Here is a 25,264-nt window from a genome sequence, read left to right as displayed (position 1 = left end):
TAGTTCTAAGATCAATGGATGGGAAATTTCATAGAATTGCTTCTCTACACCCTGATAGTTTTGGCAGGTTTTCTATTGTAAAACTTTATTGTGATGGAAAGGGAACAGTGCCAAAGAAACTCCCATACATTATAACCTTTTGCATGTATTGCTGACTATTCTCACTTGTGCCACACCAATCAGACAACGTCAACAACTTGAGCCTTAACATTGTAAGAATCAATTCTATTCCTCGCTTGACATTAATGATAACTAAGATGTCACCACAGGATGGTGATACATTGCAACCTGCCCTTAGCAGGTCTCATTCATTACTTCTATTGTAATCATTCTACTCTTTTAAATCTAAGTTCTGAGACCTCGATATACCGGTGTGATGAAATGATCTGCATGGCATGGAAAACACAGTTTTCACTATGCCTTGGTATCAGTGATAACAATAAACCACCTTATGAATTTATCAGTATCGTTTTGCCCATCGTATATCACTTCGCGGTTTTAGCAAATTCAGACTCACTGATTCAGCAAAATGTAAAATGTAAGATTTTATTTGCCTTGTGTCAAGCAAATTTCTACATATACAACATTCACAAATTATGAAATCTATCACAGGACACAGAAAAAATGTATATTTGACAGACACATGTTTACATAGAGACTTTTCATAATCTAGATGCCCACAAGATAGAACATTACCAGTAAAAAAGGGGACCATTTCAGTTACTACAAACTTAAACAATTTATCAGTCAGCTGCAGTGCAGTCGAGCATAGAAATGGATTCTTCCCGCATACCTTATTTTCCCAACTAATAGATGGAAAACACAGAGCCTAGCAGATGCTATATATAGACATGGTCATGGGTATAAAATCCTGATCACAAGACACAACTAGTTGAGTAACAAGTCAATCCAGTAAGACTCAAATTAAATCTAAAAATACAGTATTATCAGCCATTATTGGAGTACAGCACAATTTTCTCTGCCACATTTAACTATAAATTGATTGTTAGATTTCTTTTACATTATTCTAACAATGTTAAACAGTTTGATGTATGCTGATTTAGAGTTGACAGAATGTCTTTTGAGGAAGGGGAACAAGTTGCTTCTCCTCATGCTCTATAATCCAATGTTGAAAAGGTATTGCGTTACTGAGTTAGTCAGCACTTGTTTGGACCAGGTCTTGGCATTAATAATGGTATGCAGGATCCTCTAGTATTAAACAACTTGAGGCCATGGTGGGACTAATTAACCCTCTCCCTGCATAATTAGCCCTTCAAGGCACAAAAACGCTGACAAACAATTCTGGATTTTTCAGATTAAACAAGAGCATTTTTGAATCGGTATCCACAAGCAAAAGTCAATACTTTGCAAGCAGCTCTGAAAAAAAGAGGGTTAAAACACACAACTGGGTGTTAGTAGGTTTTCTATAATTCCCTGCAGCTATTAGAATTTCCATAACTAAAACATTTAGTAGCCTCATTGCACAATTTAAATTTGCAACCTATCTTGTAGTTAAAAGCACTAACAAATTAGAAAACTCCAATTATTATCTATGTCACTTGGAAGTTCGTGGTCTTTGTATCTGCAAACTCGTTTTACATTAATTAGGTACCTTTTGCAGTCTATAAAAGAACAGAATTTCTCTAATGCAAGTTGCAATCTAGGTGCAGTGGCAAACTACATACCAGGGGATAGGTTATCAACCTTTCCTTTTATGCTTCACCTACCCAGATTATTGTGTTGCCTTTTTCCACCTCTGTGATCTCACAGTTTAATTTATTAAGCCTTCCATCAAGAATAAACAGTGATTCCTTGGATGGTGTCATCAGATATTGGCCAAACAGGTCACTGTCCACAATAATTCGATTTTTATTGTTCCATGGCCATTCTTCAGTCTTCATGGGTTCCTTCAGACTCTTCACCATCTTCACTTTCCCTGTGGAGAGTTCCACGAAGAGCACCTCTGTTTGCACACCTGAACTAGCGAAGATATTGTACTGGTTGGCTTCGGTGAAAGAAGGTTGGAAGGTGGCATCGGAGATGTGTAAATTGGTGTGAATGTCAAAGGATTCGAGGATTTCCCCTTGGATGGTGATGGTCTGGACTCTTAAGAGCCCCTTTTGATCATCAATACTGACCAAATAATGTCCATCTGGAGAAACGTAAGGTGCACCTGTTATATCACCATTGTAACCAATGACGGAATCAGTGACACTATCCACTATAATCTGTGGCTCGGTTGCTCCAGTGTTGTCAGCATTGCAGTGAACAAAGTAATATCCACCAAGATGAGTATAGGCAAGTGACTGTGGAATGCAATTATAGTCTTTCAAACTGATGGTCTTGATATACATCATGGTTTCAAGATCAATTTTGTGAAGGGCTGGTTCACCTTTGTGAAGAATAAATCCAAACCTGTAAACAGAAACAAACAAAACAACATTGAAAAGGTGCAACATTTATAACAAGAACATAATTACAGGAGCATAAAAAATATAAAAACATGAAGTTTATTTTTTATCATGTATCCTAGACAAAAAGAACTGACAGGAAAGGACTCTGTAATGTTTCAGAGGACTATATTTTTCAATGCTTTCAGTGAAGTGCTATGAAACAAACATGTAATTTTTATATTGATTTCCCATGTTCTTTACCATAAAATCATCCTATCATTCAGGCAGATTCTGTCACAAGTAAGATACTGCACTCTATTTAGCTGATTATCTAATGCCTGTTGACGCAATGTAGAAGTCATCTCCCTGCCACTCACATAGGCCTGTGGTATACATGATGTTTCGCTTAGTTCAAAAGTCAATGCATTAACATTTACCACAATTCTATGACTGTGAATCAGAAGCTTGACACCTACGGCTTTCAGAGACATCACCTGTTACCCTGAGGTTTTCACACTGATTCCAGTGTGACGTAAGAGAGTGTGGAAGGGCATGCTGGGAGTGGTAACCAGAAATTGAGGTGCCAACTTGGTGAAGCAGCATAGAGTACTGGATGCACATTTAAAAGAAAAGTTACATGGAATAGATGGTGCTAAACGATTCTACAATTATTGTATGCTCTGTACGCCTGTCATCTCCTGTCATGAATCATGTCTTTGTTTCAGGATTTCACAATGTGAAATTGGGCTGACTAATAGAAATTGAAAATTTGGCCAGGGTGTAATCAATAGTGACGTTTCTATTTCCCTTTCTTACAAGTCAAGCCCCACTCCTAGAAGCTACCTTTCAACAATATGATTCACGTTCATTTTGACGAGCAGATATTTCTGATCCTTTAGGCAGATGCATTTGATAAGGTTTACATAATTTTTACTTGAAGTCTTCAGATAATATCTAATTTCCATTGTTATTTTTAACAGTAATATTTCTTCCAGTCAAACTTTGAAGTATTGATTGAACATAGTCAAACAGAAATTTTGAGCATATCATATATGGTATTATTCAAGATGCAAGGAGACTGGAATAAATGGAGAGAACAATGAATCTAATGAATCAGAATAAGGGAGCTACATTCTCCAGAGTAAGCAAGAACCTCACCTGTGTGTAACTCCCTCTTCCAAGAGAGAGGGAATTACACACCTTCCTGGAGAGAGAGTTAAGCAGTGACCAGCATACCAACTTTCCATTTCTTTCACTCTTTCTCAGAGGGAAAGAGGGAAAAGAGAGAGAGAGAGAGAGAGAGAGAGAGAGAGAGAGAGAGAGAGAGAGAGAAGAAAGAGAGGGAGAGGGGAGAGGGAGGGCGAGAGACAGAGAGAATTGACATTTGTATTGTAGAGAATTAAAGAATGAGAGATGTACACACCTAATGAGAAGAGTGAGAAAGTGGAAGACGGAGAATTAGGAGGATAGACAAAGGGTAGGAGATATAGGACCATATATGTGTTGAAAGAGAGACATGGAGAGAAAGATAGGAAGAGAATAAGGGAAAGTGTTAGGCAGACTGGAACAGAGCACTAATTACCTATTGAGAGAAGGTGTGTGAAAACAACAGTGATATATAGAGTCAATGAGGGTGCTACCATCTCACGGGAGGTAGATATGGCTAATATGAAAAAGAGAAAGAGAACAAGAGATACATGCCTATCAAGAGAGAAGGGGAGAGTGAGTGGGAGCATGGGAGAGCTGCATACCTATGAAGAGACAGTGAGAGAAGGTTTGGGGAGTGAAATAGAGGAGAAAGAACTATAAGATAAACTATAAAATCCTATAATCTCAAGAAAGAGTTACACATGGATCACAGAAACATGGAAATACAGGAGTTCAACTTAGCCATATGCCACTGAAGGTGATCAGGAATGATCCTCTATCTCAAAATCATATTTCTGCTCTCTCGCAATACCTCGCTGATGCTCTTGTAAATAGAAATCTATCCACTTCCTTCTTAAATATATTCAGTGACTTGGTTTCCACTGCCTTCTATGGTAGATATTTCACAGGTTCACCACTCTGAGTGAAAAAAAATTCTCCCCAACATGGTTCTTCAGTCCTAAATGTCTTGCCTGGTATCCTAATGTTGTAACTTCTGGATTTAGATGGGATCCCATTGTCCATCAACATTTCCTATTCAAATATCACCATTTGAATCACAGTTTCCATTTAGTTTCTTCTACTGGTGGGTAAATTAACATTTATGCCAACAATACTGCATCTGTTATATATTCGCCCAGTCATGCAACTTGTCTAAATCACCTGAGAGCCTCATTGTATCTTTCTCACAGCTCAAAATCACATTCAGGTTTGTGCTGGCAGACTAAAATATTATGTATGGATCCATTATCCAATCATTGTCATATATTGTGAATAGTTCTGGTCCAAAGAGTGAACCCATAGATACTCCATGAGCCATCACCTGCCCTCAGAAAAAATAACTATTTATTCCTTCTCATGGCCTCCTTTCAGTTAACTAACTTTCAATCTATGGCAGTATATTAACCACAGTTACATGTAGTTTAATTTGTTAACTAACTTTTTATGTGGGACTTTATCAAAAGTCTTCAGAAAACTTAAATAAATTATTCTCCCGTAGAATCTGTTCTACCAGTTACTTTTTCAAACAAACTGTGACAGGTTTATCAAAAATAATTTTCCCTATTGATAAATAGGGAATTTATTAAATTGTTGAATTTTTCCTATTGATAAATTTACTATTATTGCATCATGTATAATAGATTTCAGCACTTTCCGTACTACTCATGTTAGGCTTACTGGTCTACAGTTTACTATTTTCCCTCTCCTATTTTTACATTTGCTACTGTTCAACCAACAGGAGCTGTTGCATAATTTATAAAATTTTGGACAACCAAGCAGCCACTAGTTTCATGACTACCTCTTTTTTAAAATCTGAGGTGCCTATCAAGCCATGGGTATTTATCGGCTTTCAGTCCCATTAATTGGTTTGGGATTTTATTTTCCTAAAGCTAATTCACTTTAATTACTCATTTTCATTCAATACTTGGTTCCTTTGCATTACTAGGAAGCTATTTGCATCTTTTTTCTAAGAAGACAGAATCAACATATGTGCTTAATTTTCTTCTCCATTATAAATTCTCCCGCTTCTGACAGCAAGGTACACCCTACCCTCTTTATATGTGTCTTCAGACAATGTGGATTCACAGTATGCAAGGAACCTATTTCTACCAACTTCTCCTTATATGCGTCCATAACTCACAGTTATGCGAGGAGCACTGCTTTCCCGCCAATACAAGTCGCGTGCGCACGCCTCACAGTCTCACTCCCACCAGTCTCGCATTGGTTTTGGCAACGTGTGGATATGTGATCTTGCGCTCTTAAACTTTTGTTGTTTTTACCTACGGTGCAGTGATTTTTGTGCTGGAAATATTTAACTATACCTCCTAAGCGTCCTATGTCAAGTTGTGGGCCATCAGCCAAGCGGCAGAGAACTGCTTTAACACTTGAAAAAAAGTTGGAAATTATAAACAGGGTGGCGTCAGGTGATGGTAACACAGCTCTGGGACGCTGCTTCAGCCTGGGTCAGTCCACAATTGGAAACATAAAGAAAAATGCTGAGAACATAAAAAGTGCAGTGATTGATTCATCACAAATGTCTTCAAAGATTGTTACCAAAGTGCATAACCCGATTATGACAAAAATGGACAAAATGTTGAGTTTGTACATTGAGCACGAAAGAAAGAAAAAAACAACATTTAGCTCTGATCATCTTCTTGTGAAAGCTTTGTGAAATTTATGGTCGACTTTGCTCAGAGGCTAGCGAGGAAGTGTCAAGTAATATTGTTAGCTTTAATGCAAGTAGGGGATGGTTTTCTAAGTTTGTTGATCGTTCCAGGCTTCACAACGTAGCTGTGCGTGGTGAGCAAGCTAGTGCTGACCATAAAGCTGCTGAACGCTACCCTGTGAGGTTGCAGGCTATGTTAGCTGAGTTAGGCATCACACCAAAGCAGGCGTTTAATGCAGATGAGACTGGGCTTTTTTGGAAGCATATGCCGAAATGCATTTACATAAGTAAGGATGAAAAAACTGCATCAGGTTTCAATGCAGCAAAGGATAGAATGACTTTGCTTATGTGTTCCAATGCCAAAGGAGACTGTAAGATGAAGTCTCTCTTAGTTTACCTTTCACTGAACCCTCATGCTGTTAAGGGTTTGAGTAAGAACATGCTTCCTGTCCACTGGGCAGTTAACAAGAAAGCATGGGTCACTGGTCAAATCTTTGAAGATTGGTTTGCTAATCATTTTGCTGTTCAGGCTGAACCCTACTACCAGGAACAGAATCTTGCCTTTAAAGTTCTTTTGTTGCTTGACAATGCGCCAGCCCATCCTAAACATTTGGACAGCATTCATCCTAACATAACGGTGCGTTTCCTGCCGCCTAACACAACATCGCTGATTCAACCACTCGACCAAGGTGTGATATCCACATTCAGGGCGTATTTTTTATGGTGAACTTATCTCTCAGATACTGCAAGCAACAGGCGATTTTCAAAATCCCAGGAGTTTACCAACAGTGAGGGAGTGGTGGAAGTCCTTCAACATCAGACATGCCATCAACAACATTGATGAATCCTGGAAAGAGGACACTCTCAGTGGAGCGTGGAAATCAATTTGGGTGGAGTGTGTGCACACCCTCAAGGGGTTTCCTGCCTTCACTGCAGCTGTCCATGGTTGTGTGGCCCCTGGACCATAAAATTGGTGGGGAAGGATTCTCAGATCACGAGATCGCTGATGTGGTGGAACTCCTGGATTCTCATGATGAAGAATTAAGTGTGGATGATCTCCTGCGTTTAACTCAGACTGAAGGTGTTAATGATGAAGAAGAAAGTGTCAAGTTGCAGATGAAGGATTTTACGGTGATCCTGATGACACATAACCATCCACCTCATCCATGTAAAGCTGCCCGACACCACAACAACCACTGATCTCCTGGAGCGAACACACCTGCCACTGTTGGTGAGTACTGTGCACCCTAGTATGTTAACTTTCTATGATTTATTATATTGAATGTTACCTTAAATTGATGAAATATAATACGAATGTTGCCTTGTGTCGTATTGGTATGAAAATATGAATAAATTACAGATAAAACATATTTAGGAAGCCCTCTAGAATGCATCCCTATTTTCTCCACTTAAATAATTATTCACATTATGCATTGACTGCGAGGGAAGTATCCCTTGCATATAATAAGGATAGGGTGTATCTACATTTATTTATTTTCATTCGTCTTTCTCCTTTTACCATATGCTTTTAGGTAGCTTGCAAGCATAGTTTCATATGTTATTTTACTCTCTTAATCAATCTCTTGGTCCACTTTTGCTGAATTCTACACTGCATCCCATCCTCAAGACTGCAAATTTTAGAGGCAATTTTATCTAACTCCTCTTTGGAACAAATACCATCATTACTTTTTTTTGTTAGCCATAGATTCTTTTGCTAATCACATTTTTTCATCAGAAAAGGATGTAGATTTTTTTCTAGTCCCTGCATTTGTTCCTTAAATGTTAGCCATTGCCTACCACTTTTCAATGATGTCTCCCAATATTTCACAGCCAACTTATTCCTCATAATTTCATTGATTCCTTTGTTTAGATTTAGGATACTAGTTTCAGGTTACAATACTTCACTTTAGAATCAGAATCAGATTTATTGTTACTGATTTATATGATGTGAAATTTGTTTGTTTTGTGGCAACAGTACAATGCAAAGGCATAAAGATTATTTAGAAACTCAGTAAATAATGCAAAGAAAAGGAATGTTCATTGAACATTCAGGAATCTGTATGCAGAGGGGAAGAACCTGTTTCTGAATCATTGAGTGTCCATCTTAATCTTAAACTTCCTTACTCTGTGAAGAATTCTATTCTGTTTTGGTTACTGTTGTGTATTTAATGTTTCAGTAATATTTGAGTAATGTTCTCTATATATGATTGATAAAGTATCCTTGTTCTTTTAAATAATTCATTATGAGTTTTATATATATATATATACACACACACACACGTAAGCTGCATACGTCATCACGATACCACGTGATATGTAAACACAAAGTTACACTTACATTTTAGACTCCTGTATCTTCCTTTAAATTAGTTTAATGTTTTGAAGTTACAAAACATAACAGTTTCTCTTCCTGAAAGATTTTTATAAAATACCTTCAAGCACTAATCCTATTACATTGAACAATATTCAGTCTTGGATAACGTCTTCCCCACCATACTGGTCTAGATACATATTATACATAACTTCAGGAACTTATCCTTCACAATGGCAATACCAATTTTTTTGACCAGTCAAAATCACCCATATTGCTCCTTGGTATTTCTTAGCTCCACCCAGACTTACTCCAGATCTTGAGGTTCTGAGGCAATATCTTTTTCCACATTGGATCTGATTTCCTTCTTTATTAACAAGGAAGCACCCTGCCTCTTTTTCCTATTGCTCTCCTCCAAAATATTGAACACATGAAAAATTAAAACAGCTGTACTCATGAACCATAAATGGAATAATAATTTGACTATCAGCGAGAGTGAGAAAAAGAGAATGTTAAATGTAAGTGTTGTAAAATGTTACACAGCAATCATGATGTGAAAGAGGGCCACACTCCAACTAGCACAAAAAGAGCATCACACGAACGAGGGAAAAGAAAGAAAGCTGTGCAACCATGAGGAAGAATTGTAACCTGATGGTAAGAGGGAGCACAAACCATCCATGAGAGGCAGAGGGTTCTGGGCACCAGGCAGGAAAATGAGATGACACTATGCAACCATAGAAGAGAGCTATGCATTAGCCACAAGAGAGGGCCACAATGCAACCATGAGGGAGAGATATACATCAGTCAGCAGACAGCGACCAAGAAAGCGAGAGGGCATTAGACAATTATGAGAGAGAGAGAGAGCTATGATCTGAGCACAGAAGAGAGACACAATCCATCCATCAGCATGGGTCATATCCTAACCAAGAGGGAGAGAGGGTACTATGCACAGACTAGGAGAGAGAGGCAGTTATACAACCATGGGACAGAGCTTCAATCTGACCACAAATGTTACGAAGAAACATTGTCTTGCTCATATCTATATATATATATACACACACACACATGTTTGTATATATAAAATATGGTTATACATGTTATATACATGTATATAGTCAAATAACAATAAACTTGACTTGAAGAGAGAGCCACAATAATCCATGTGTGTGAGAGAGAGAGAGATAGAAAGAGATACATACCAACTAGGAGAGGAAGAGAGACCAAGTTACACACATATCATGAAAGACCAAGTTATCCATCAACCATGAGAAAGAGCTATGAACTGACCATGAGAGAATTTTACCCCAAGGACAGAGAGAGACATGTGTACCAACCCACAAGAGACAGATAAGGGTAAACCCAGAGTAAGAGGTAGACTAAATGTCAGCTGAAATTATTTCTCTTAATGATCCTATGCAGAGAAACTCATTTTAAGACAGGCAATATATTCTAAATCTGCGGATTCTTTTACAAAATTTGGTACATTTTCTGACATGGTCAAATTTTGTACAGGTGGCTGACAGTAGGTTCATTAGATACTCTAATATCTCATTGCACCAGCAAGTCGCTGGGTGCAACTGATGTTTGATTTGCTTAGTAAAAGGTTAATAAGGAGAAAAAACACTTTACGTGGACAGTATGTGAACTCTGCTATTTTACTGTGATCCAAATTCCCTCTGATATCTGCCTCTGGATTTTGGTTATGCACTCATCACACCTGCTTCTTTGTCCCTATTTTGGGTTAGCTGCCAGCTATCTAAATTCCACACCTGACCCACAAGTTAGCTGATATTCTCAACTCTGAAACCTGCAAAGGACTTCGAGGAATCCTGGGTTATTTGGTCTTATGGACCATGTAATGAATGTTTAATAGCTGATTTTCTTTGGGTTTTTTTGAGTTAATTCCTCTCAAGGTGATACCTCTCATTCTTCCCAACTGTAGAAATACAGGCTTAGTACAATTCGATAGCATTACAAAATGTGTTCAGTTCACAATTTGTGATTAACTTGTGCCTATTTATCCCCATGTAGGATAATACAAGATTTACATAAATGTGATATCAGCTACTAACCATTGCTAATGATACCATCACAGTGAATCACAACTGTCGCCCTTGGGCTAGCCCAGTCCTCTTTGAAATGGTGTCAGAAGTCATGGCACAGATTGTTGGAGCTTTCTGGAGGAGATGACAGAACAGAGGCAAGAGACGACACTCTGATGTTGTGAAGCGCTACGGGAGATGCTGGTAGGCAGGATGGGAGAGGATGAACTTTTATTTGAGGAGGCCAAGGAGAATGTCTGTCACTACACTCACAATTCAATTTTATTGGAGATTCAGTGCACATCCAGTCTAAGTATAGAAACAGAAATAAGACAAGCATCACTCTACACTATATCGTCTTATAGTGTAGGTCTGATGAAATGCCAAGCAAATTATTTTCAATCCTGAAACTGTATATAGACACTGCATAATGGTGAAAGCTTTCCTGAAATAATTCAAAGTCCCAAAGGCTCTTAACTTCAACCCATTAGATGGATGCAGCAATATTCAATGAGAATACATATCACATTTGATCTCTAGCACAGTTAGAAAAGTTGAAGTTCAAGTTTATTGTCATCCTACTGTACATTTATACAACCAAACGAAACAACATTCCTCTGATCATGGTTCACCCACACAACATATATCACGCACAGCCCATAAGCCCAAATATTATGCTATAAATAAGCTAATAAAATATAATTCAAAATGCATGTAGTTAAGTGCAGCACAGGTAAACAATAAAGAGCACAGTAAACAACTTGTTGTCCTAGTGCCGAGACCTTGGAGTTGGTAGGGTATTCATTAGTCTCACAGCCTGAGGAAAGAAGCTGTTATCCAGTCTGACAGTCCATATCTTGACACTTCTCTATCTCCTTCCTGATGGTGGTGGGTCAAAGAGCTTGTGGGACGTGGATCCTCAACAGTGCTTTGGCCCTTCATTTGCAATGCTTCTGGTAAATATCACAAATGGGGCAGGGGGAGGAAGCCCCCAGTGATCTTTTTGTCATTCTTTACTGTCCTCCATAGGGTCTTGCGGTCTGATGCCTTGCAGCCTCCGTACCACACAATGATGCAGCCAGACATGACACCTTCAATGGTGCTCCTGTAGAAAGTTGTTAAGAATGGGGGCAGGGAGCCTTGTACACCTCAAACTCCTCAAAAAGTGCCGAGGCTGCTGTGTCTTCTTGACTAATAAAGGGGTGTTGTAGGCACAGATTAGATCATCCTTTATGTGAGGAAATTACAAGCAGGGTAGACAAAGGAGACATGGTGTACTTGGATTTTCAGAAGGCCTTTGACAAGGTGTTGCACATGAGGCTGCTTAGTAAGATAAGGGCCCATGGAATTACAGGGAAGTTACTAGTATGGGTGGAGCATTGGCTGGTCGGCAGAAAACAGAGAGTGGGAATAAAGGGATCCTATTCTGGCTGGCTGCCGGTTACCAGTGGAGTTCCACAGGGGTCGGTGTTGGGACCGCTGCTTTTTACGATGTATATCAATGATTTGGACTACGGTATTAATGGATTTGTGGCTAAATTTGGTGATGATACAAAGATAGGTGGAGGAGCGGAGTACGTTGAGGAAGCAGAGAGCCTGCAGAGAGACTTAAATAGTTTAGGAAAATGGGTAAAGAAGTGGCAAATGAAATACAATGTTGGAAAGTGTATGGTCATGTACTTTGGTGGAAGAAATAAACAGGCAGAATATTATTTAGATGGGAAAAGAATTCAAAATGCAGCGATGCAAAGGGACTTGGGAGACATTGTGCAAGATACCATAAAGGTTAACCTCCAGGTTGAGTTGGTTGTGAAGAAGGTGAATGAAATGTTGGCATTCATTTCTAGAGGTATAGAATATAAGAGCAGGGATGTGATGTTGAGGCTCTATAAGGCACTCAGGAGACCACACTTGGAGTATTGTGTGCAGTTTTGGGCTCCTTATTCTAGAAAGGATATACTGACATTGTTGAAGATTCACAAGAATGATTCCAGGAATGAAAGGGTTACTGTATGGGGAATGTCTGGCAGCTCTTGGACTGTATTCCCTGGAGTTCAGGAGAATGAGAGGGGATCTCATAGAAACATTCTGAATGCTAAAAGGCCTGAGCAGATTAGATAGGGCAAAGTTATTTCCCATGGTAGGGGATTCTAGGACAAGAGGGCACAACTTCAGGATTGAAGGATGTATTTTTGGAACTGAGATGTGGAGAAATTACTTTAGTCAGAGGGTGGTAAATCTGTGGAATTTGTTGCCACGAGCATCTGTGGAGACCAAGTCTTTGGGTGTATTTAAGGCAGAGATAGATAGGTTCTTGATTAGCCAGGGCATCAAAGGGTATGGGGTGAAGGCAGGGGAAAGGATTGAATCAGCTCATGATTGAATGGCATACTTCTGCTCCTAAATCTTATGGTCTTGCGTGCACACCAAATAACTTTGTGCTCTTTACTCTCTCCACAGAGGAACCATTGATGTGCAATGGAAAATAGTCGATCTGTGCCTTCCTTAAGTCCACAACCATCTCCCTTGTCTTGTCAATGTTGAGACTCAGGCTGTTCTCACACCATTTGACAAAACTCTCTACCTTCTCTCTGCATAATGACTCATTATTCTTGTCGATGAGGCCAACCATTGTAGTGTCAGCAGTGAATTTGATGATGCAGCTTGAGCTGGATCTGGTAGTGCAGTTGTGAGTCAGCAGTGTGAACATCAGTGGGCTGAACACACAACCCTGGGGGGTCACCAGTGCTCAGTGTGACAGAGCTTGAGATGTTGCTGCCAACTCAGACTGATGGGGGTCTTTCCATCAAGAAGTCCAAGATCCAGTTACAGAGGTGGGTGTTAATTCCCAGTGAGGACCGTTTACCCACCAGCCTCCAAGGGATGATTGTGTTAAATACCGAGCTAAAATCGATGATCAACATCTTAGCATTTGAGGCATTGTTTTCTAGATGGGACACGACGGAGTGGAGGTCTGAGGCTACAGCATATTACTAGACTAGTTTGTGTGGTAGATGAACAGGAAAGGGTCCAACGTAGCTGGAAGGTGGGATTTTATATTATCCATTACCTGTCGTGCAAAGCATTTCATGATTGTTCAAGTCATTGCCACTGGCGACAAACACTTAGTCCAGTTACCATTCTTCCCTAGTGAACAAGATTGATGGCGGCTGCCTTGAAGTGTGAAGGGATAGCGGACTGTTTCAGAGAGATGTTAAGGATGTCCATTAATGCCTCTGTTACCTGGGCTGCACAGTCCCTCAGCACCTGACCAGGTATGTTGGCCAGCCCTGCCTGGGTTTACTCTGGCTGGGGTCCTCCTCAGCTTGGCTATGGCCGGACAGTGTCCCTGTTCCTCAGGAAGAGAGGGGGCCTTCCTTGATATCATAATATTCAATTGGTCAAATCGTGCATAGAAAGCACTCAGCCTATCAGGGAGGGAGGCGCTCTGTCATTGACACGTAAGGTGGATTGTAATCTGTTATGCATCACAGGTCTCTGCTGTCGTAAAGGTGTTTGTGCATTTTCTGCACATATTCACGCTTTGGCTTCCAGATGGCATGGGAGAACACCGCTTTTGCTGGCCTGTCCTCACTGTGAAGGTGACGTCCTGATTCCTAAGCAGTGCACAGTTAGCCATGGTTTCTGGTTAGCCCTGGCAGTGTAGTGCTTAATCATAGTAACGTCCTTAATGCACTTTCCTATGTAGCCAGTCATTGATCCCACATCAACGTTGGCGTGATGGTCACCGGTAGCCACCTGCCTGAATGAGCTCCAGTCTGTGCTTTCAAAGCCGTCCTGTGGCGCTGAGGTGGCACCTTCTGGCCAAGTCTTATTCTTCTTGTGAACTGGTTTGACTCACTGAACCAGTGGTCCTTATGCAGGGATTAGCAAAATCGATATGTGGTCTGAATAACCGAGGTGAGGACTGGGGATAACCTTAAATATTGGTATAAACCAGGTCTAATATAGTCTCACCTCTGGTTATGAAGTCGACATGCTGGTAGACCATTGGCGCAGGACTGTGTAAGATTTTTACTGCTACGCTGTAGGTATTTAATTTTGCCAGTTCTATAAGAGCAATCTCTTCTACTTTTAGCATGTTTGGGTTTGAGCTAAATATAAGAGGCTAGGTTGTTCAGCTTAGGAATGTTTTGTCAGCCAATTAGGATGATGGAATTGGGAGGAGGTTCTGGAGAACGCTGGGCGGATAGGTTTTTGTGATGGACACTGTTGTGGGTCGGGGTCTTTTCGGCAGGAGCTGGGAGAAGACAGATGGCTGAGGATGCTGTCCCTGTTGCACAAAGTGATTTGTGCAGATGAATGGCCTCAAGGAGGAAGGGCCGAAACAGTTTGTTCAAGATGGATTTCGAGCGAAATTCAGAAGGTGGTGTGTGCTTTCACACAGACCGTGCATCCAGCGCATGAGTTAAAGACAACTTCAAGATGAGCTCCAACTGCACATTTGAACTGGGTTAACTCCAATGAACCCTTTTAATTTTTTTTCTATTTTTTTGCCTACTAACTGCTCGATCGATAAAGCTGAAATTTGTAAATATACTTTCCTTATAATTGTATGCAGTGTACGATCTGTCATTTCTTGCTGATAGCTAATTGCATGGGGGCAGCATTTACAAAGTATTCACACAAACTGAGGTTCAAGTGGTAAAAACGTCCCAACTTTCTGGTTTTGGTGGGACCCAAGTCATACCGAAAGGTGGTTTTCTCACCGCTGAGTTCCAGTGGCTGTTGGCAAGGGGCTAACGAGTCACATCTCTAGAGATGCCCAGCGAAAAGGGGTTCCAACTGGTTTAAAGTTGGCATGGTTGAAGTTATCTGCAACAATGAAGATTCCATTGGGGTGAGTGGCTGCGAGATTGCAGATTGAACTGCAGAGCTCCTGCAACACTTTCTCAGCATTAACACTGGGGTGGTGGGAAGGTGTAGACAGCAATAATCACCAAAAAAAAGTGAGTAGCAAAGATTGCATTAAAAAGAAGTATTAACTCACAACAGCTACTCAATCAAATCTTGACTGAATAAAAAAATTGGCTTGAACACAAGAAGACAGATCCTCCCCTCTGAAGTAATCAGGAGCAGAGTATTGGTTTCACAGCAGTTTCAAATAAATGAAGCCAAATTTTTGGTCCTTGCTGTTACAAGAAAGTAAGTTTGAAAGGATCCAATCAATCTCCACCATATATTTGACATGATACCAGAAAAAAAACTATCCTTTCAGGACATTGAACTTCTGTTCAATCAGCTCTGAAACCATTTTGATCATCAATAAATTTTGATAATAGCTTTCTAAAATTGGAATCTCAGTTCCCATCCAACTGCAGTGCACTTGATTCTCTGCAGTAGAAATTTGCTTTCATATCGTGTTAGACACATAATATAATTTAGTGAGCTGTATTCTACATCCCTCTGAAACTTTTCTCCATTGTAATCATTTGCTCCAACCAACCAGGAATACAACTGAGGACAACTGTGGTCTAAATTTAATCTTTAGTCAAAAGAGAGACATTGTGGCGACCGACTTTCTGTGCAGGTGAACCGGCTCACAAATAGCCAGCACGCGGAGAGAGACCTTGGTAATGCACCTCTGATGTCATTTCCACCCAGAGAGGGCGGGCGCTAGGGATTAAATGCCAGCGCCGCGAAGTTTGAATAAACTAGTCTCGAAACGGCTTACCGACTGCGTGTCATTATTTCAGCGCTGTGTGTAGCACATCGCTACAACATTGTATTTTTTAAACAATTGCCAGAGTGCTTTTTTTTTAGCTTATCTGATTACATATTGTATTGAGTTTGAGACTTAAGATTAATTCAAAATGAAAACAGAAAATGCTATGAATGGAAACTGTTGAAATGCCACAGAAAAACAGCCAGCTTTTGGGTAGAGAAAGAGTCAACATTTTAAACTGACGTGCTTTCTTTGTTGCTGTGATTTCCCTTTAATTAAAAAGAGGGGATATGAATCACAGGTGATGGGTGTATGAATTCCACAGTTTGGCAATAAAAATGATTACGGTATATATTTAGGTAACAAATTTGAGAAAAGAGCACAGTTTCGATTTCTCACAGTTTTCCTCGGTTCTATTGATTGTTGTGATAAGATCATTAATGAGGCATTTAGAACAGCATCATTAGCAAACTTATGTTTCAGTGCATTGAATATAATACAATGGATGGTTTATCTGCAGCATGTTTAATATAAAATACTATATACTATGTTACATTCCAAATTTAAATTCTTCGATCCGACTATCCATAAAACTTTGCCACGTATGATCTGTGGACTGAAAACCTTGATAGCCCTTGGCAAGGGGAATATTGTTTATTTATGTTACTTCTCCTCTGTCCACGCGTACAATTCCTCTGGTATTTAAGTAGCTTATTATCAGCATGAACAATAAATAAGGTAAGATGATTGAGAGTCCTCAGTGTCAGTAAATGCCAATATGCAAGTTGTTTTACCACTCACAGTCATTTATGGTACGAGGGCCAGGCAATTGTTTGGACAATGGGGGACTAACTGAAGCATTCAATAAGTGGTTAATTCTTACTTAATAATATTAAATTGAACCAATGGGAGTACAAGATAATTACAGAATCAATTTTATTTTAAGGAAAAACAGAAATGACTAGAAACCGTCTTCCACTCAAAAACTGCTGAACTTCAGAACACAATTTTCTGGGAAAGAAAATGCAGGAATTTAATTTAATCCTTCATGGTTACCAGTGAGAAATGATAGAATACTAATTTAGTGTCTTTTATATTATTCAGCAATATCTGAATTAGTGAATCTTACTCCGCTGATTTTAGCACTAGCTTTATTCTCAAGAACAAAGGTTACATCTGAAAGTTACCGGTCTGGGATTCAGTAGTCAATAGTGATGAAATAGCAACAGCAAGTTGCGAAAACCAATGGACATTTTATGAGACATTTCTCTAGATTAGAACTTGCAGTAATTAGAAAGCCAATTTGGTACATCATTCACCCCGGGGCATCTCAGACAGGGGTGAAGAGGGCAAGCAATTGCATTGCTACGTAAATAAGCAATCTTTACTGAGTCCTGCAAAGTCTAATCCAGGAATTGTCAGTTAAAACAATTGATAGTGAAAACATAGTTGATGGAAAGAAAGACATGATTAAGGGATAGATTAAAAGATAAAGTGGGAAAAAAAGTAAAATAATTTTTTAGATTCCAAGTTAGAATGAAAACTTGAAGCTCTACATTTGCACAAAATAATTTTCATTGTTAATGTTTGGGAAAATTTAATAGTTACCACAAGGCTGAGAATCATTTAGAACTACATGAACAAATTCTAACATTTTCTGGTGAGTTTAGCTGGTATCTGTCACATTTACAACTCAGCTTCACTCTGTAAAATATCTCAGTAACACACTAATTGGTTGTGGAAGACCAGGTCATGGTAGAAGTAACCTCGCCATGTCATTGTTTAAATGAGGGTATATGTACTCTGGAAGTTGTTTGTCTTACATTAAGAGCAGCGAGATGCTGATGGCATCACTGTTATTTAGAAACTAGACAGATAATGATAACTGTGGAAATTTCAGTGCACCTACATAGTGGTGCTGGAATGACATTAAGATGTCATTACATTCTGTTCAATTCCAACCAAAGAAGTGTCGCATGTTTCTTTAGTTGAAAATAGTGGAAATTCACAGCTAAGAAGTAATCTCTAAAAATAAGCCGTTGATTGCCTAAGACAGAGATGATGGATTTTTGTTTTCATCAAAAGGCTTTGGAATTAACTTCATTATTGGATGGTGAAAGTGGAGCCTTTGAATATTCTTAAGACACAGATTGATAGATACTTGAGAAACATGGATATAATTGATATATATCATAACATGGGAATGTGGCAATGAGGTTAAAATTAGGTCAGTATGATATTATGAAATGGCAAAGCAGGCTTGATGATCTAAGAGTCCTATTTTGCTCCTAACTTGTATGTTTGTAGATACGTAGGCAGATTGAGTGATCTCACAGAATACAAAGCCTGAGATTAACTGAACACAACTTATATTTGAAAACCTTATTCTTTTGAGTTTGCTGAATTGATATCAGGCAAATTCTACTAAAAGAAAACTGCTCAACCCCATAGAACTCCATGGAAATGCCAGGTAGCCACAGTCAAGTTTATTTTCATTTAAGTGAGGGAACAGATGTAATGATGCTGAGACACATCATCGGTGATGTAACCAGTAGTCATCAAGTGTTTCAGGACTTTCAACATCAGACAGTCTCGCCCAGATGACCCAGCCTGTGTCCCAGCAGCATTGGTCCACGGGTAACACCTCTTGATCCATAGCCATTTTGAAGCTCGTACAACAGACTCTGTAAAAGTCCTGATAACTGTTTTCTTTTCAGCCCCTGTAATACCAAGGGGAGGATAGGTTCTGCATAATGAACAGCCATCAAAACCTCTATACCCCACATCTATGGGCTCTTATCGTGCCCTCCACCCCTGTCTCTGGCACTGCTCCACCAGCTCCTGGTATTTGGCTTTCTTACACTCAAACATCTCCTCAATCTGGTCTTTCCAAGGCACTGTCAATTCTACCATGACCACCTGCTTCGAGGTTTCAGGAATGATGATGCAATGAAGTCAGGGGACTTTAATTGCTTGCCAAGATCAACTTTCGCAATAATAATGACTGGTCACCATCATTTGGTGAAGAAGAAAATTATCTGAATACACAATTAGAATATTTTGTGACAGTAGTAATATGAATTATAGTTTGAAGGTATCGCTTGTCAGTTGGCAGGAACACATCTCCTGCAGAATAAATCAAAGTGTTTCAGGAAAATTTCAGCTCTATAACCTTATGCCACTGACAAACATGTCAACTGTCTTTACTTTGTGATAAGGTATGTTATTTACATTGGACAAATACAATGCCACGTGGCATTCATTCACAAAAATAAGACAAAAATAATACAAGATCATTATTTAGTCAAGATTTATCTTTACATCTTTGATTTTCAATAACTGATCAGTGTAGAAAATATATGCTTTACTTATGTGGGCATCATTCAAATAGAAGAGGCTGAGAACTAATTTTAGAATCGCTTGATAAATGCAAACGAGGAAAATCATCTCCAACTATTTTAGTTTATCCATCCTAAGGGGAAGAAACAGGAGTTTCCCCATAAACATTATCTAAATTACTATGCAAATGTTACAAGGACCTTTCATCTAATTCTCTTCTGTCCAATCATTCTGTGAGTAGCTTGCTCTGTGTATGAATAAAGTACTAATCTGCCTTGCAATAGTTTTAAATCAGCTCCACTGTCTTATCATTGTTCAATTTGATGTCATTTTCTGCATTTAAGTGCTTTATGTATCCATATATAATATTAACTCTCAGTTGGGATCCTCCAGAAGAGCAGAGAAGCCAACACAATACATCACATCACTCTGACAAGGAACTTAAAATGTGTCTACCCTTTTCAATTAATACAGTCCTCTTTAAAATGTAAAATAGAGTCACAGAATTACACAACTTGGAAACAGATTCCAACAAAACATGATCCATTATACCCTGAGCTAAGATCTAATCAAGCCTAAGGACATACTATAAATTTACACCAAGTGATCTGCTGAAAGTAAGTTTTTCATTATACCAGTACAAATGTGTACTTGTGCACGGAACAACAAGCTTATCTTTGACTTTGATTTAATTATAATTTAGAGCATCAGGAACATGTCTGCTCGCTCTTAATAAACTGAATTTAAAAAGTGCCAAAAAAGAGCATGTGGTAAAAATATAATTTAATATTAATGGGCCATAAGAATAATCTAATATATTTTGAGGATGTAGGAATTTACTGTGCTAATATTTGCTTTTCATGACAACAATGATTACTTATTAAAGAATCAATTTATCATATGTGGTGGTGGTGGTTGATGGAGTAGCAGCAATCTCCCGTTGTTCCAACTCTAATTATCTTACTATTTCCAACCTGTCTTGAAACTTCCTTTTTAAGTGTGATTTTTTTTCATTATGTCTATATCAAGGAGTGGCAGAGGTACTAAAAAGGATGATCCCCCTGCTTCTTTGGATTCTATTATGGATTTGCTGCAAAGTCATACATGAGAAGACTCTGAGAAGTTTCAACAATTCAGCTCTGAATTTAAACAAATAGAGGGTAAATTGGACTCTATTCAGCAAACTCTTAATGAACACGATAAATGTATAAAAAATAATGAAGCAATGTTGGCGGCTCTGGAAACCAAAGTAGATGAACTGCAAAAGCTTTGTGAAAAGCAATTGAAGTCCAACGAAAAGTTAAGATGGAGGACTATCAACATATAAAATAGAAGTAGAAGGAACAAACCAACCGGTTCTGGGTCTTGAAGAATTAATCGAAGGTAATCATCCTATGGAATTCTTTGCAAATTTTCTGCAAGAATTATTTCTGGAAATTTTGGCGTCATTGCCTATGATTGACGGAGTTCACAGAACCCCTGTATTTTGTTCTCCTAACAGAGGTAGACCAAGATCTGGAATAATTTGATTTCATTCATTTAAAACAAAGGAACTGTTAACACGCAAATCTCATCGAAGAGGCATGATTTATTATCGTGGCGGCAAGATTAGAATTGTTGAAGATAACCTGCCTGAGGTTATACAGGAACGTGATAAGTTCAAAGAAGTTATGTTCAAGTTTTTTAACAAGGGTTTTAAATCCTCCCTTCGCTATCTAGCTCATCTCAGAATCACACTTAAAAGCGGTTCTTTCGAATGGTTTAGTTCCACTGCTGAAGCACAAAGGTTTTTAAAATCTGAAAGCTAGCTGCTTAATTTGTCCTTACATGAAAACACAAAATTAAATGAGAAACTTCTAATTCATAAATCCTGTTGAAGGGGCATGATTTGTTATATGGTGGAATATTAAGATTCTTAAAGACTATTTGCTTGAGGTTATGCAGGAATGTGCTAAGTTTAAACAAGTTTTGTTGGAATTTTTCTATCAAGGGTTAACCTGTCCCTTGGCTACCTAGTTTGACTAAGAATCTTATTAAAGATGGACCCTTCGGATGGTTTCATTTGAATGCTGAAGAATAAACATTTTTAAAATTTAAAAGCTAACTGCTTAGCCTGTTTTCTCATGAAGATATAAGATTAAATGTTTAATGTCTTTCTGTATGAATAATGATATCTTTTACTTTTTGTAAACATTTGTAACTAATTTCTTTTTGTATTTTTTAATACTGTATTTTTGATATACAAGAATTGAATTTCTTGTTTGGATATTGCTTAGTCTAGGTTGGAATATAAACAGCCTGAAATTAATTGGAGCAATTAACCGGTTTTTTAGGGGGTTGTCCATTGTTGTAGATGCCAGTTTCCTATTGGTTGGTTTTCTTTCTTTGGGAGGTGGGCAGGGGTATAGTTTTTTTTCTCAGAAGCTGTTTTCAAATTTTTTTTAGCCAGCTCGTTGCTTGGTTACCATTTTTCAAGGTTTATGGATTGATTTTAACTTAAATTTTAACCCTTCCTTTAAATTATTCGAAAAATGGACCAAACTATTAATCTACTCAGTTTTAACGTGAAAGGGTTATATCACCCTGTCAAACATAATAAGGTTTTTTGTATATTAGGAAATTTAAGGTCCCTATTATTTTTTACAAGAAACTCACATGCACAAATGTGATATTCTACTTTTTTTTTAGCTGTTGGAACAGATTTGTTTTCATTTGTCTTTTCAGGCCAAATCTAGAGGAGTTTTGATTCTTATAGATAATACACTTTCTTTTGTCCAACATAAAGTAGTGCCTGATACTAATGGATGTTTTGTTATAGTTTCAGGGAAACTAGATAATAAATTAATAGTATTTGCCAATGTGTATGCCCCCAATGTAGATGATCCAGGATTTTTTGAGCTTTTTTTTCCATTTCTACCAGATCTGAGTCTCGCTCCTTTGGTGATGGGAGGAGATTTTAACTGCTGCCTAGACAAAATTTTAGACTGATCATCTTCTAAAACAGTGTCTCTTAATAAATCAGCTTTGTTTATTCAATCTTTTTTTATTGAAATGTGGTATTGTTGATGTTTGGCATTTCTTACATCCTTTGGATAGGGGATACTCATTTTTTCCCATGTTCATCATACATATTCCACGATTGATATTTTTTATTGATAGTCAAATCAGTTCATTCCTGTGAACATAAAGAGATTGCTGTTTCAGATCATGCTCCTGCATTTCTATCTTTAAATCTCCCTGGTCTTCAGCAAACAAACAGAATTTGGCATTTTAATACAACTTTGTTATCTGATAAGGAATTTTTAAAATTTCTAGAGAGGCATATTATTTTGTTTTTTTGAAGAGAATGAAAAGGAAGAGACTTCCAATCTTATTGTATGGGATACTTTCAAGGCCTATATTAGAGGAGAAATAATTTCTTATACTCCGAGTGTTCAGAATAAAGCTAATAAAGAAAGAATTGAATTAGCCAATCAATTGAAACAATTAGATCAAAAATATGCTCCAGATCATGTTTTACATAAAAGACATGTTGGAGTTAAAACTAAATATGATCTTCTGTTAACATATATAATTGAAACTCAACTTCTTAAAGATAAAACTCAATTTTACATTCATGGAGATAAATCAGGCAAAGTATTGGCCAACCAATTAAAAACTTCTGAAGTTAAATGACAAATTAAAGAAATTTGCAAAACTAATGGTGATAGGACAACTGATCACTCTGAAATAAATGATACCTTTACAGAATTCTATTCTAAACTTTATAGTTCTGATTCCTCTAAAGACAATACTGTAATGAATGATTTTCTAGATCAATTAAATATTCCTGCACTTCCTGCAGATAATTGTAAACAGATGGATCAACCCATTTCTTATGAGGAAATTGCAAGAGTTCATTACACTCGGGGAGGGCTCTGGGTCCAGATAGATTTTCTGGAGAATTTTATAAGGCTTTTTCTTCATTAATTATACTGCAGTTACACTTAGCCTTTTTGGATTTGTTCAAATTGGGTAGCTTGCTTCAATCTTTCTATGAATCCTCTATTTCACTTATCCTAAAGAAGAACAAGGACCCAACTGAATGCCCTTCATATAGGCCAATTTCATTACTCAATGTTGATACTAAAATCCTTTCTAAAGTTCTGGCTCATGGGATTGAAAATATTCTACCTTCTATTATTTCTGATGATCAGACTGGATTTATTAAAAACCGACACTCCCATTTTAATATATGCCGTGTATTAAATGTTATTTACTGTCCCTCCCAGGAGCTATCGGAATGTGTGATATCCTTAGATGCTGAGAAGGCCTTTGATCGGGTTGAATGGAATTATTTATTTAAAACCTTAGAAAAATTTAATTTTGAACCAGATTTTATTCAATGGATTAAATTACTTTATCTATCTCCTTCTGCCCGGGTTGTTACTAATTTTCAAAATTCTAAACCATTTAAACTTCATTACAGAACTAGACAAGGCTATCCATTGAGCCCTTTGCTCTTTGATCTAGCTTTAGAATCACTTGCCATTGCTTTTTGAGAATCTAATAATATCTGTGGTATCTTAAGGAGAGGTATTACTCACAAAATTTCACTTTACGCTGATGATATATTGCTATTTATCTCTAATGTTGAGACCTCGTTACCTTGCGTAATTTCTTTACTCTCATGTTTTAGCCAGTTTTCAGGATATAAATTGAACAAACATAAGAGTGAATTATTTCCTTTAAATAATTTGGTATCAATTAATGCGAATCTCCCTTTTAAAGTTGTAAGGAATCAATTTACTTATTTGGGTGTAACGGTCACTAAGAATTACAAACACCTGTTTAAAGAAAACTTTCTTACTTTATTGAATCATGTAAAAAGGATATCATTAAATCAGTCACCCCTTTCAATATTGTTGAATGGATGAATTAATTCTATTAAAATGAATATTCTACCTAAATTTATATATTATTTTCAGGCTTTACCCATTTTTATTCCTAAAACCTTTTTTGACTCTCTTGATTCTATTTTATCCTCTTATATATGGAAAAATAAACATCCTTGTTTAAATAAAGTTCTTCTTCAAAAATCCAGTAAGTCTGGAGGTTTAGCCTTACCTAATTTTAGGTTTTATTACTGGGCAGTTAATATATGATACCTTGCGTTTTGGCTATATTATATTAATTGTGTAGATTGTCCGGTAAGGTTTCTTTAGAAGCTAACTCTGTTTATAAATTTTCTATTATTTCTCTTTTAGGATCCTCACTTTCTTTATCTGTAAGTAAACTAACTGAGAATTTAATAGTTAAACATACCCTGAGGATCTGGATAAAATTTAGAAAACACTTTGGTTTATTGAAGCCTTTCAAGTCCCATTTATTCTACTTTTTTTTAACCCTCCATGACTGAATTAGTTTTTAAGCAATTTCTTACAGGTTGGGTATTAAATGTTTTTGGGATCTGTTTGCTGGAGGAAATGTTTACTCATTTGAGCAATTGTCAGCTAAATATAGTTTGCCCAAAACTCACTTTTTTAGATATTTACAAATCAGAGACTTTTTAAAGATCTCAATTATGTACATTCCCTATAAACTCAGATAGGAACTTACTAAACATAATTTTTAGTTTGATACCTTTTCATAATAGCTTAATATCTAATATTTATGGTATGTTACTGGAGACAAGGAATG

The 25,264-nt window shown here is 37.7% G+C and overlaps 1 protein-coding gene across 2 annotated transcripts in view; it reads right to left on the bottom strand.

The window, feature by feature from the left end:
• Window positions 1-532: 532 nt before the first annotated feature.
• Window positions 533-25,264, bottom strand: part of fstl5 (follistatin-like 5) — a 793,070-nt gene continuing 768,338 nt past the window's right edge. For both annotated transcript variants that reach the window (XM_073042992.1, XM_073042993.1), the window contains one exon: window positions 533-2,415. In XM_073042992.1, the coding sequence (XP_072899093.1) occupies window positions 1,713-2,415 (703 nt within the window). In that variant the 3' untranslated portion in view covers window positions 533-1,712. The remainder of the gene's footprint in view (window positions 2,416-25,264) is intronic.

The sequence above is a fragment of the Hemitrygon akajei genome, chromosome 4, assembly GCF_048418815.1.
Source record: "Hemitrygon akajei chromosome 4, sHemAka1.3, whole genome shotgun sequence".
Classification (NCBI taxonomy): domain Eukaryota; kingdom Metazoa; phylum Chordata; class Chondrichthyes; order Myliobatiformes; family Dasyatidae; genus Hemitrygon; species Hemitrygon akajei.
This window is presented reverse-complemented; position numbering and strand designations above follow the sequence as displayed.